Below are 13,960 nucleotides of genomic sequence, written 5' to 3' on the forward strand. Positions count from 1 at the left end.
CACCTGTCAATGAGATGAATGTGAATGCTAAATTTCTCCAGGTACTGGCTCACACACAAACTGTAACACACAATATTTTTAATTTTTAAACATTTAATTTTTAATGTTTTAATTTCTTAGTTCTTGTCTAGAATTTCTTAGTTTTTGGAGTCTTAGTTCTTGTCTCACTTTAAATCACTGCTCATACCCTGAACAATCCACCATGATACACTTCTAGACACGGACATTTTGAGCTCCCTTAGGCTTGTCTAAATGTTGAACCCATTAAAATGGAGGACTAAGAGTAAAAGTCATTAAGTTTTACCTTTCTAATTTACACAAATCCGGCTTCAGTACTAATCACTGGAGTACAGCTAATCCCTTAATTGTGATCATGTGATTTTCATTCAAATGGCCACTAGAGGGCATGTGGAGATCATCATTTTTTACAGTCTCCACCCACAGCTGGTTCAGACTTCAAGGATGCAGCTGGTAAATATTATACAACAATCTGATAAAATGTAATTAAATTAACTGCCACTGATTTTTCCCCTTTCAAATGAAAGCATAATATTCAGTTACTGAGCTTTTTCTGATCCCTGAATCAAATATTCAAAGATCCTTGGTGTTGTAGGACGATCAGTGCAGTGGCTAAACAAGCAGCAAAAAATAAATAAAGGCAAACCTCCAGAAATGTCCATGGAAAATTCTCATTTAATTCAGGGTGTCACAAATTCCAAAAAGGTGCAACAAAAGCCAAAGCAAAAAGTCCATTGTAAGTCCACAATGGACTTCACTTCAGAAAAACAAGCTAACAAAAAAAACACAAAAGCATAAAATGTAGTTACACGGTTGGCTACTAATCCAACAAACACCCCTTCCCTCTCTCTTCCAAACATTTCATATGTACTTTTATAATTTTGGTCTCCTACTTGATTTTCAAAATTGACCAATCAGAACTCTTCATCAGTTACTAACTGTACATTTTACGTTTCACAGAGTACTTGCAACCTTTCAAACAATACCTTGATAATATCTATCTTTAACAAGTTGCATTACTACTTAGAAAACCTTCAAACACATACACATTCATGATCTTTAGGTCTAAATATCCTTAATTGACCAACTCCTCCCTTTCAGGATGACATATATGGGCCCCTCCTACTACACTGTAAACAAAAAATTACATCCCCAAGTCAAAAATTTCAAGTGACCGATAACATCTAAATTTTTCAATTAGTCTGACGTATTATTTCTCATTGAGCCAATGTTAACAGACTATTGCAACAAGAATTTCACTTGGGCCAATTGAAAAATGTAGATGTTATCGGTCACTTGAAATTTTTGATTTGGGAGGGTTAGAAATTTTTTACAGTGTAGGCATTTCCAGGAACAAGTATGACAAAGAGACATGCACATTAATATACAAACATTGTTTGTCCAACTTCACCTGTACGCTCCACTTTGATAACAGTCACGAATGTGCACCTTTCATGTGACTGCCACTAGACTAAAACAAACACAAAATAAAGATTTTACAAATTTAGGCTATTTAGCGTGGTTCTCTGTATTGGAACGTGTGCTACAGTACATAATTTCTATAAAAATGTCATGAATATGCAAGATCAGAGTTTGTTGATGCATGAACCATGGCCTAGGTTAAAGAAAATGGTAGAATTATCATTTTGGCCTGAAATAATTAAATGTTTAAAGGGATCCATCCTCCTTTGACTGCTCTGTGTGTCGGTCATACACATCTGACTGTGCTCAATCTGGAATTTCATCTTTAACAGTCTGCAATGAAGAAAAACCCTTCACGGAGACTGAACACACACACCTGGACACCTATCACAGAATTAAAAAAAAATTATAATTTAGTATGATTTACAAGCTTTTTTCCTCATGGGGACCAAAAAAATGTCCCAAATCGGTCCCCATGACATAGGGAATACCTGAACCACCCACACACAAGAATTCGATTTCTGAAGGATCATGGCTGCTGATTCAGCTTTGCAATCACAGAAATAATTGCATTTAAAAATATATTAAAATAGATTTTTGTTTTTTGTTTTTTGTTTTTTTTACTGTATTTTATCAAATAGGCCTAAATGCAGCAATTTTTTTGTACAGTGCATCTGGAAAGTATTCACAGTGGTTCATTTTTTCCACATTTTGTTGTTACAGCCTTATTCCAAAATGGATGAAATTATTTTCCTCAATTCTACAAACAATACCCCATAATGACAACATGGAAGTTTGTTTGAAATCTTTGCAAAAAAAAAAAAAAAAAACACACCACACATGTACTTAAGTATTCTAAGCCTTTCCTCAATACTTTGTTGAAGCACCTTTGGCACCAATTGCAGCCTCAAGTCTTATTGAGTATAATGCTACAAGCTTGGCACACCCATTTTGGGCAGTTTCTCTCGTTCTTCTCTGCAGAACCTCTCAAGCTCCATCAGGTTGGATGGGGAGCGTCGGTGCAGGCATTTTCAAATCTCTCCAGAGATGTTCAATCGGTTTTAAGTCTGGGCTCTGGCTGGGCCACTCAAGGACATTCACAGAGTTGTCCCGTAGCCACTCCCTTGTTATCTTGGCTGTGTGCTTAGGGTCATTGTCCTGTTGGAAGATAAACTGTCGCCCCAGTCTGAGGTCCAGAGCAGGTCTTCATCAAGCATGTCTCTGTACATTGCTGGATTCATCTTTCCCTCAATCCTGTCTAGTCTCTGTCAAAAATATCCCCACAGCATGATGTTGCCACCACCATGCTTCACTGTAGGGATTGTATTGGCGAGGTGATGAGCAGTGCCTGGTTTCCTCCAGACATGACGCTTGCCATTCATGTTTCATCAGACGAATGATGGCAAACTCCATGCGGGCTGTCATGTGCTTTTACTGAGGAGTGGCTTCCGTCTGGCCACTCTACCATACAGGACTGATTGGTGGAGTGCTGTAGAGATGGTTGTTCTTCTGTAAGGTTCTCCTCCTCTCCTCCACAGATAAACTCTGTCAGAGTGACCATCGGGTTCTTGGTCACTTCCCTGACTAAGGCCCTTCTCCCCCGATCGCTCAGTTTGGCCAGCAGGAGGAGTCCTGATAGTTCCAAACTTCTTCCTTTTACAGATGATGGAGGCCACTGTGCTCATTGCGACCTTCAATGCTACAGAAATTTTTCTGTGCCTTGATACAATCCTGTCTCAGAGATCTACAGACAATTCCTTGGACTTCATGGCTTGGTTTGGGACCTTATATACTGCTGTGTGCCTTTCCAAATAATGTCCAATCAACTGAATTTAACACAGGTGGACTCCAATCATGTTGTAGAAACATCTCAAGGGTTTGAATACTTATGTACATGTGATTTTTTTCATTTATATTTTTTATTAATTTGCATAGATTTCAAACAAACTTATTTCACGTTGTCATTATGGGATATTGTATGTAGAATTTTGAGGAAAATTATTTATTTAATCCATTTTGGAATACGGCTGTAACATAACAAAATGTGGAAAAAGTGAAGCGCTGTGAATAGCCTTCGTTCCGGATGCACTGTATATTTATAATAATGTAAGGATTAAAAATTAAAAATTTAATTTAAGAAATAATACTTTGCTTATAAGCAATATACTGATATAGTGTATAGACCCACTAGCTCACAGAAACACACATCTTTCCCTCAAACTCAAAGAATAACTTCTCGCCCTGTCAACACTCACACCGACCCCCATCAACATGCTTATATCTGCACTAACACCTACAATCTCCCATCAATTACACACACACATCACTCTCAGAATGAACTTGAGGACTTCCTTTAAACTTTAAAAAAAATCCCTTGATATTCAGGAAGTTACTTATACACACCTCTCTACGAACTCAAACGTAGGCTATAGCCTAAACTTTGATTATGCATGTCACACGCGGTGATAAATCTGCTTTCAATAGGCTACACAGAGACTACAGGACCCTTTAAAGACTAAAGGGATAGTTCACCCAAAAATGAAAACTCTGTCATTATTTACTCACCCTCAAAATTTTCCAGTCCTGAATGAGTTTGTCTTCTGTTGAACACAAAAGAAGAAAAATTTGAAGAATGTTTGTAACCAGACGGTTGATGGTATTTATTTATTTTTCTTGGTTACCAACATTCTTCAAAATATATCCTATTCTTTGTGTTCAACAGAAGAAAGAAACTCATACAGCCAGGTATGGAACAACTTGAGGGTGAGTAGATGAAGACAAAATGTCCATTTTGGGGTGAACTATCCCTTTATTCTAACTCACTGCAATCTCCAGGATTGATAAGCTCTTGCAGTCTCCCGCTCACCCGCTGTCTCCGTTGGCCGCTCTCCCGAGCCCATGAGGAGAGACGGGCTGGACCGATCCGGGCTCTGCAGTGTGATATGCAGCAGAGCTCAGTGGAGTATTTGAGTGTTAGATTGTCTTGAGGAGCCATGTGTCAGGTTTACTAGACAAATCATGGGCAGAAAATGAAACGCCAGACCACAGAAGCTGCTGCAGTCCGTTTAAAATGTATTCAAAGTTTATGTTGGTGCGTTGTCTTCCTTGCGGTTTGTAATTAGTTGCAGGATCTTCAGAAGACACTATTGAAACTGATTAAAATTATCACATATTAACCTTTACCCACAAGCACACCTATTGGACCCTCCTACAGAGAGATTATCCTGTTATATTCATATTTCATGTCCCACTGTGTTAAAGCTTGGAATTTTTTTTAATACAGGCCCATGTAGGGCCATTCTATTCTGTCTGTAAACCAAATTCAGAATTAATCACATTATCACTGTCAATATGAAGGGAATTACTGAAGATCTATTAAACAAAATATATAATCACATGTTCATAACATTGTACAAACACACCTTTTATCTACTAACAATGTCCAACACATGCATTAAATAAGATTATTATTTATCTTTAAATAAGATTATTTAAAGATTATTATTAAGATTATTATTTAGGGGGGCATTTTAAACATTTTTATTTGAATAAAATGGCTGACTCTTTGGTCTTTCTAAGACAAACTGCCATTTCATTTGTAATAAGTATCACAAATTAATAATATTTTCATAATTTGACAAAATTACAGCTACCCTGTAAGGGGCCCATTACCTGTTTACATCCCTTAGATTTTTTTTAGTTATATGCCAGTCAGAAATAATTATCTCTGAATTAATGTTTTAAATCTTACAATTTTAAGTTCAGCAAATACTGAAAATATTAAATCTGAAGGGAGTTCTTTGAAAATAAAAAAAGGTTAAACAGAAAATAGATTTTTTTTTGTTTCGTTCGCTACTTCAAATGTACCTGCAATTCTGGAATGGGATATGCACACACACACATATATATATGTATATAAATAGCTAATCAAGTGTCACCCCTGGCAACACACACAAACCAGCTGAGGTGCAATCACCAAAGCCTAGCTGATGGCATTCAACCAATCTTCTAGACAAGGATATAAATGCCAGTGTAGACAGGAGTGGTAGATGTTCTTCTTTCGACTGAAACTAATGCTTGTGCTTTTGTTTCCTTGCCAGAGAGTGATTAACAGGAGGTTGGTGTTACGGACTCTCCGCCGGCAGACCTCCAAACAGACTGCACAGACACTTCAATTTCAATCATGAAAACACTCTCACTGGAAACACCAAAAGGAGCGCTACTTTACAAGACACAGACCTGAGGATTACGGTCAAGCATCCACTGGTCTATTTCCTTGCATTTGCTCACTTTACACACCCTCTGGGTTGAACTCGATTCCTCATGTCCGTTCTCCTTTTTTCCCCACAGGAACCTGCTGCTACTATAGTTTTAATATATAGCCTATGCAAGTCTCTGAAGTTGAAGAAACAGTTACGTACATGGCTGCAGAGAATCTGTTCACCACCAGAAGCTCTCAGAAGATTAAAACCCTGAAACCATTTAACAATTAATCAAAATTAACTAATTTTCTCAAATAAAATGTATTCATCAGTGATGCATTCGCAGAGGGCCTACATGCCTAATTTCTCTCATTATACCACCAAACAACTCCAACACATGACCTTTTTAGCCTAAAACAGCATTACTGATTACAGTGCAGAACTGTCATTTTAAAAAGCACCAAGGTTTTAATACAAATCTTAATTTACATATGAAGTCCTACATATGAAGTCTTTGTCCTATTTACAACATTTTAAACATAATTAACATGTTCTCATATTTCTACTACAGCAAATATATTAGGGGAAGTCAAAGTGTTCATATGCAGCGTCAACATAGATGATGATTCATCCATCCACCAAACCGCTTATCCTCTGTAGGCTCATTGTTTATATATAATAAAAAAAACATCCAAATCAAGTCAGCAGAAGCTGACCCCTTCATTGGTTCATTTCATGATGCCTGACCAGCATGAGGGGCGATTAACTGCACCTGTGCCTGTGCAATGTCACACTGGGGTCTGTACAGGTGTGAAATAAAGCTCATGTACTGCTCACTGATCCGGGATCTGATCATTAATCACAGACCACATAAGACTGAGAAACACTGACCCAGCCATACAAATACACACACCTGTCTTCCTGCAGGTGCACATCGCCACTCTCCAGAGGTTCTCTAGGTTTTGTCCACATGACACTTCCAGTAATTTGCTTGATCAATTTTGCCTACAAAACTCGACATGACTCAAAGAACACACAAACACATCACAAACACAGTAGCTCTGAAATTATAGCACAATGGGAATTATGAACAGTAATCAATATGTTTGAAAAACAAAAAGTCCCACAAACTCTACACATGTATGATTGATAAAATATATATATATATATTGACAGCTGACAATGGCATTCTGTTGATTTTACTTTAATAAAGAATAGCATGAAAAACATTTTTTCAATTCAAACATTTAAACACATTTGTAATAAAAATTAGATTAAGTGAATGTAAAAAAACCCCAAAAAACCCCAATACCTTCCTACATACACAACTGCACAAATATACACACACTTTCCAGCAGCTCCATGCAGACACATCAATTTGCTCTCTCTCTCATTTACACTATCTTCATTTGAACTGGTTGTCGATGAGAGTTCCCTTCATCTTGGCTTTCTTGGCCTCGAGTTCCGCCTGTGTGAAGAGAAACAGCACTCAGATCACACACAAAAAAACAGTCATGAGAACTAACACACACCCATTTATGACACCGATATAAAACATCCTCACATTCTCATACAAGTCAGTCTCTGATACCACATCCTCTAACTTGTGATTTTTTCCTTTGTGGTTTTAAAGATGGTAAATGGTAATATTACCATTCACATATTAAACATGTTTACTCCAAATATCTTTAAAGAAGAATATTTTTGTTGCAATTTTACCCAAAACAGGGTGATGTGAGCATCATGGAACGCTAAACTCTCACATGTAATTTGTTGCATTCACACTTGGCCTTCATAAGGTGCCCTAGTGCAGAAAGTCCACAAGTGAAACCCATAGATGTATTACACTTTTGGCATTCCAGGAAACCCCTAATATGGACAAAGACATCCAGCTATCTCTTTAGTTGAATAAAATGCAGATAGAGACATTTTGACTGATTAAACATGAAGAGAATTAACACACCATTGTGACAGATCATCTGTGTTCTTCAAGCCATCTTAGCTATTTTCGTAAGGATAATATATATTTATAAATCACCTTTATCAATGTATAGAATACTATAAAATAATATAATTTCTGCCTCATTTTGTGATAAGAAGCCACATCAGTTCACAGAAGAAAGTTATTTCAATCACTCGACTGATGCTATAATGTGATTTTGGAGTAAAATATGATGTTATTCTCATAACTTGTGTTTTGATGGTGTGCTAAGCAAAAAACGGTTAGCATTTTAGTCTCCGAAATCACAGCATGGTCTTAAAAATGTTCCATAAATGTTATCATTGATTTAATTAATTCTGACGATATGACAACAAACTGACAAATGTTTCCTTTCAAATGAGTCTATGATGTTTGAAGTCCAAAGGCTTCATGAACGATGGTTGTTGCATCATGGTGAACTGCAAACGCTTGATAAAGCTGTCCACGGAAGACACGTCAAACCGAAAGTTGCAAATCCATTTTTCCTTTGTGTCAAGAGTAGTGTGAGCGCTTGGAGTACGTCGGAAATAGACGGGGCATCAGTTTACTGTCAGAAATTTGTTGAGTTGCGTCATATACATTGTAGACAGCATCACTAATTATAATGGGTTCTATTTGCTTTTGTCACGTCCCCCCGTCGCATCAGGTGTAGACACTTAGTTTTGGTATGCTAGTAGTGAGTTTGAAGTAGATTCATTGTCTGCTTTACGTTTACCTGGCACTGGCAGTCCTTTCACAAACTTGTCCTTACTTAGTGCATAACCATGGATCATTCATTTATATTTTATCTAGGTTCCATGCAATACTCATTTCTGATTCTTCAATCGCACCATCCAAGCTCAAGCGGGTACTGGGAGTTGAATACTGGGTACTGGGACTGTTAAATTTTTTAATTATGTGGCAAGTAGCTGTATAAGTGGGATAATTTCACAGTAGGGTCTTGTATCTCCCTGAAGAGGTTTCTTTTGCATAACCATCTGCTGACTCTACACTATCCCGTAGCCTTGCAGGGTCGCCCCTTTTTATAACTCTGTGGCCCCAGTTTGGGAACCTCTGGCCTAATTTGTGTGTGGGTATGTGTTTCCAGTGTGACTCAGAAACTCATGTACGCTTATCTCCACACTCCACACGTTTGTATGTGTGAGGGGTCTCTGTCATCTTTAACATTAAATTCATTAGCTGTGCAGACTTTATTAAAGTTTCAATCTGCCTCAAGCATGAATACACATCGCCTCTTCTTTCATCTCCCTGTGTGTGCGCTTACCAGCTCCTGAAGTCGTCTCTTGCTCATTCCTTTCCTCTCCAGCTGTTTCTCAATCACTTTGGCATTCTGGGCATAAGAGTCCGCCACCTCCCGCTGTAGGATAAACCAATCAAAATCAATCACAGCTCTTCAACAAAGAGATATGATGTAAGAGATAAGTCAGGCCTGATGGGCAGCTGATGAACTTAAACTCACCGCTTCAATCTCTTCCTCTTCTTCATCAATCGTTGAAACAGTAACTGAGCTGAACTTGCCCATGTCTTTGGTGCGCTTTGTCATCATAACCTTCAAGACACATGCATGTATATGAATATTGTTGACCTTATATTCTGCAATTCTCTTACACCTTTTCAAATAAAAAACGTGGTGTCTTACCCTGACTTTCTTTGGCGCCTCTTGTTTCTGGCTGTATACGCTTGTGTTGCCAAAACCCTGGCCGAACTTCACCAGCGCTCCATCCACAATGAATGTCGCTGGAGTGCTCTTCATCTGATGCTGATAAAACAAGAGCAGACCACACCTACACACACACACACACACACACACAATGTTCAGTACGTTGATAAGTCTGTTTAAATAATGCCCTATTATTGGATGTTTTGTTTAATTTATATTATATATATACATATACACACACATATATTGATTTATTTAGTTTCTCTCTTCCCAGTGTGTGTACAGGTATCTGTTTTTATATTCTGTTAGAGGTTGATGCATGTAGGCATGTATATATGTATGCTCAGTTCTTCTACTTACAATTCCTCTCTGAATTAATGGACAGTATGGGATGCTACTCTAGAGATTTGATGTTGAGGGTTAGGGGATTGTTAAATGTGATTTATACTGTAAAAATCAATAACAAAAAAAAAATAACAAAAAAAACTTTGAAAGAAAACATTGTTCTTAAGATAAAAAAATAACAACCCCTGCAGATTACCCAAACCTGGTGTTGACGTATGAGAACACATCAAGTGTTGACTCTTAGTGTTGACATATGAGAATAGTCGGATTAGCTGACTCAGACAAGAATCATACTTGTTGCCATTATTCTCTAAGCCTTGAAGTCATCCTCTTTTGCATGGCAGAGTCACACGCCTGTTCCTGACACAGGAAGCTCAGGACTGACTGTTGTACATGCTTATTTATGAACAAGAGATATTATGATTAAGAAAAGGCCATGGTTTTTATGGCTGAGTCATACATTTCAAGGCTAAATGATATGGACAGGATTCTGAAGCTCAGACACAGCAATCAGGATCTTGTATCATTATATGTAATTTATTTCTGTGATGGCAAAGATGAATTTGCATGTGCTGATTTGGTGCTCAAGAAACATTTCTTATTATTATCCATGTTGAAAACAGTTGTGCTGCTTAATATTTTTGTGGAAACTATGAAACTTTTTTTCAGGATTCTCTGATGAATAGAAAGTCCAACGGCATTTATTTGAATTTATTTTTATCAGAAATCTTTTGTAATATTACATATGTCTTTACTATCACTTTTGTTCAACTTCATGCATCTTTGACGAATAAAAGCATTAATAGTTTTCAAAATACAGTTAATGGTCATTACCCAATAAAAAACATTTAACAGCATATGCCGCAACTGACCAATGAAAATCAAGTATTCCAGAGAGCTGTGCGATGAAATAATTTTAGGTTATAATTGAGTACATTGTTTCTGTAATCAAGTGATGTATAATTGTGTCTTGTATGTAACATGCTTCACACGGTTTACACTTTAATATTGTGCATTTTGTATGCATGTTGTGTGTGCTGTGAGGTTTTGTGAAATGGGTATACTTACTTTCCACATTTTTTGCGAAACTGTCTTTCGATGCCCTCTGACCTGCACAGGAACATACAGCGGTTAATGAATCTTAATCAATCCCTACCTTAATCAATACCCAACTTCAGCACAAACTTATAGACACACACACCTTTTCAAGTACACAGCCTCATCTTCCTCCACATTGCAGAACTTGTGGGCGTGTTTTGCTGCATCAATCACCCTGGCTTTGTCTCGAGGTCTCATGGGTAATTTCTCTATCTGACAGTCTAAAAAGGAACACAGGAGCTTAATTATCTTTCTCTTCTTTACTTCTTACACAAAGCACACACACTGCAGGACCAACATACAAAACCTATAGACTTTTGAAAAGCAGAAAGTTGATTCCCTATCGACCAGTATGTTCTCACTGACCTTTCCCCATAGATATCATCTAGATTGTAGAACATTCAGATGTCTGCAATGTTAGTCTGTATTGATTGTAGACAAGGCTTTATTGCAGTATAAGTTACATTTATTTGAAATTAATCATAGTGTAGTTGTTAATATTACTTTTTAAAAGGAAAGTACACCCAAATATAACATAATTTACTCACCCTCAAGTTGTTCCAAACCTGTATGACAAATAGTTTTGCTGAAATCCATTGCATGGACAAAAACCTAGATATTTCTCAAAATATCTTCTTTTATGTTTCACAAAAGAAACTAAGTCATTCAGGTTTGGAGATTTCAAAATGATTCACCTTTATGACATTTAATTTCATAAGCATTATAGTGAACATAAATACCACAGAGAGCTAGTATAATCACACTCCTTTTTATTTCCGGAAGTAAATGAATAACACTATACAAATGAAAAGCAGAACAATGACATGTTAATTATCCTCAGCTTCTGAATATTTCAAATAAATTGTCCATGATCACACTCTTGCTGAAGTGAATAAATCTCAGATAAATCTCTATCTCGGAGAAGGCAGTAATTACTTGAAGGCAAAACGAGCCATCAATTCATGAAATACCAGTAGGCCTACATCTCAAAGGGATTTTCACCTCAGGATATCATGAAGTGAGAATAATATCATTTAGAATAATTAATTATATATCCATGCAATGAAATAAAGGGTCATTCCGTGTCAATTCAACCAGAGGTCCCCAGCTAAAAATGTATTTTGATAAAAATAAAATCTGGTGAAAGAAATACATAAATGAAGAACGACAAAATATTAAATAAAATTTTTACTTGAGATTTGGAGCTAAATTACAGGAGGTAAAAATTACTTTAAAAAGATGGCATTGCCAGCATTATTATTATTTTATTTTTAAATTGAATTTACACTGAGAGATAGGTAGGTCTGTTGGTTAAATCTGTTGACTTATATGCCAACAGTGAATGTTCAAAAATGGGAAAAAGCACTGTTTTGCCCCAAGTTTGCACGCTTGTAACTCCAGAAGTATTAAAGATATCTTAATATCCTTTTAGATTCTGTTTATTAACAAACTTTTGATTTGGCATCTTCATTTTAAAGGCCCTATATGATTCAATCCCAGAGATATGGAGATCTTAATGTGGCTCCATGAGTATATTGGTCAATTGTACACATTTTTAGCGGTTGAAAACCAAATGTGGGTCACTTTGCATACAGCTGATCATTTTTTCTTTTAAAGAGGAATATCTGAACAACAAATAATGTTGAAACTAGGAATGTATCTAGTTTTTTTCTATCAACACAATTGCATAGAATATACCTGTCTGAGTGCCACAAGTATTCTTTTTCCAAAGTTTGCATACCTTTAACACTTAAAGTATGAAAGATATAATGCAATATCTATCTAGAGATTCTAATTCTTAATAAACTTTTCTTTTGGAATCTTGAATCATGTCAATGCGGTAACATGTAGTTACAATACTGCTTATTTGAACTCTTGGTAGCTTCAGAAGCTGTTATAATGGAAAAAAAATATCCCTGAAACTGATTCAAATATAGATTTTTATAATTACACTTTTGAGAGCAAGTTAATGTGCCTCAACTTGACCATTTTAGTCCATTTTTGGCACTCAGGCTGGTGTTGTATGCAATTCATTTGATAGAGGGAAACAAGATACTTTTCTAGTTTCAACATTATACATTCTTCAAACATTCCCCTTTAAAGGAACCGTATGTAAGAAATGTATTTCAATTCATCATAAAATGGCCCTGATATGTCACTAGACATTAAGAAATCATGTTCATTTCAAATAGTAGTCCGGCCAGGATATTGTCATTTAAAAGTGAAGTTGCAGCCCTCAACTGATGTTGATGTTGTCATGTTGTGTTTTGGCCTGATGCTCCACCCTCCACCTATCTACCAATCACGAAGTCAGTAGTGTTTCAGCATCCGGGTTGCCAGCTCTGCTCTAGTTACCACAGCTGCAGCTACAAACGTGTCGGATAAAAAAATGTCTAATGTTACGAAACCTAAAAGACCTCGTTATGAATCCGAAATACGTCGTGACAAAGTCCGAAAAAAAACTTACTGTGTAGGACTCGTCACTTGCCATTGGAAGCTCCTTTTAGCAGCCTACGTTCCTGCTGGATCCTGCAGCCTAACTGGCAACCTCGAGTCAGGGGGGAGGGGGAGGGGATACACCGCTCTACAGTAATTTGAAAATGATTGCAGTACCAGTTTTGGCCAAAATAATGCAATAAGTATCAGCTGTGGGCAAAGTGACCTGAATTTGGTTTTTGACCATTGAAAATGGGTCAAATTCAACAATTTGAACATGGAGCCGCATTGAGATCCCCATATATATGAGATTGAACCACAAAGGGCATTGAAAATGAAGATTTCAAAAGAAAAGTTAAGAACCTAAGAATCTAAAATCATACTGATACATTTTTAGTACTTTTTAAGTGCTGTGCTAGCAAACTTTGGAAAAAGAATATTTGTGGCACTCAGACAGGTATGTTCTATGCAATTGTGTTGATAGAAAAAATTTGATACATTTCTAGTTTTAACATTATTTGTTTAGATATTCCTCTTTAAAATAAAAAAGTATCAGCTGTATGCAAAGTGACTCACTTTTGGTTAGCTAAAGTCAACATATTTTACTAATAGACCTACCAATCTCCATGTAAAAATAAAATAATGATGCAACCATCTTTCATAAGTCATTTTTACTCAATCTCAGGTGAAAATTGTCATTTTGAAATTATTCACCATTGTCATTATTCTCTACAAAATAGTGGATTACTCAAGCAACATACATTCATTACATTTTATATTTTGGCTTTCAATACTATT

The 13,960-nt window shown here is 36.6% G+C and overlaps 1 protein-coding gene and 1 long non-coding RNA gene across 2 annotated transcripts; one reads left to right on the forward strand and one right to left on the reverse strand.

Moving 5' to 3' along the window:
- Window positions 1-3,856: 3,856 nt before the first annotated feature.
- LOC309499277 lies at window positions 3,857-6,935 on the forward strand. The gene is made up of 2 exons (XR_014206196.1): window positions 3,857-5,691; window positions 5,791-6,935. It is a non-coding gene; the product is annotated as an uncharacterized lncRNA (long non-coding RNA).
- LOC309499275 (STING ER exit protein-like) lies at window positions 6,831-11,262 on the reverse strand. Its single transcript, XM_082170426.1, has 6 exons — window positions 10,830-11,262; window positions 10,697-10,738; window positions 9,263-9,407; window positions 9,083-9,172; window positions 8,888-8,980; window positions 6,831-7,110 (listed from the first exon to the last, which is right to left on the reverse strand). The coding sequence occupies exons 1-6, from the start codon at window positions 10,922-10,924 to the stop codon at window positions 7,048-7,050; spliced, it is 528 nt and encodes a 175-aa protein (XP_082026552.1). The 5' UTR covers window positions 10,925-11,262; the 3' UTR covers window positions 6,831-7,047.
- Between the last annotated feature and the right edge of the window lie 2,698 nt (window positions 11,263-13,960).

Source organism: Leuciscus leuciscus, assembly GCF_965113295.1.
Source record: "Leuciscus leuciscus genome assembly, chromosome: 5".
In the NCBI taxonomy this organism is placed as follows: domain Eukaryota; kingdom Metazoa; phylum Chordata; class Actinopteri; order Cypriniformes; family Leuciscidae; genus Leuciscus; species Leuciscus leuciscus.

Coding starts and splice junctions, on each gene's coding strand:
- LOC309499275 (XM_082170426.1), bottom strand. CDS start 10,924: ATGAGACCTCGAGACAAAGCCAGGGTGATTGATGCAGCAAAACACGCC. Junction 9,173..9,262: donor AGGCGCCAAAGAAAGTCAGG/GTAAGACACCAC, acceptor TGTGTCTTGAAG/GTTATGATGACAAAGCGCAC. Junction 8,981..9,082: donor AAGAGGAAGAGATTGAAGCG/GTGAGTTTAAGT, acceptor TTTATCCTACAG/CGGGAGGTGGCGGACTCTTA.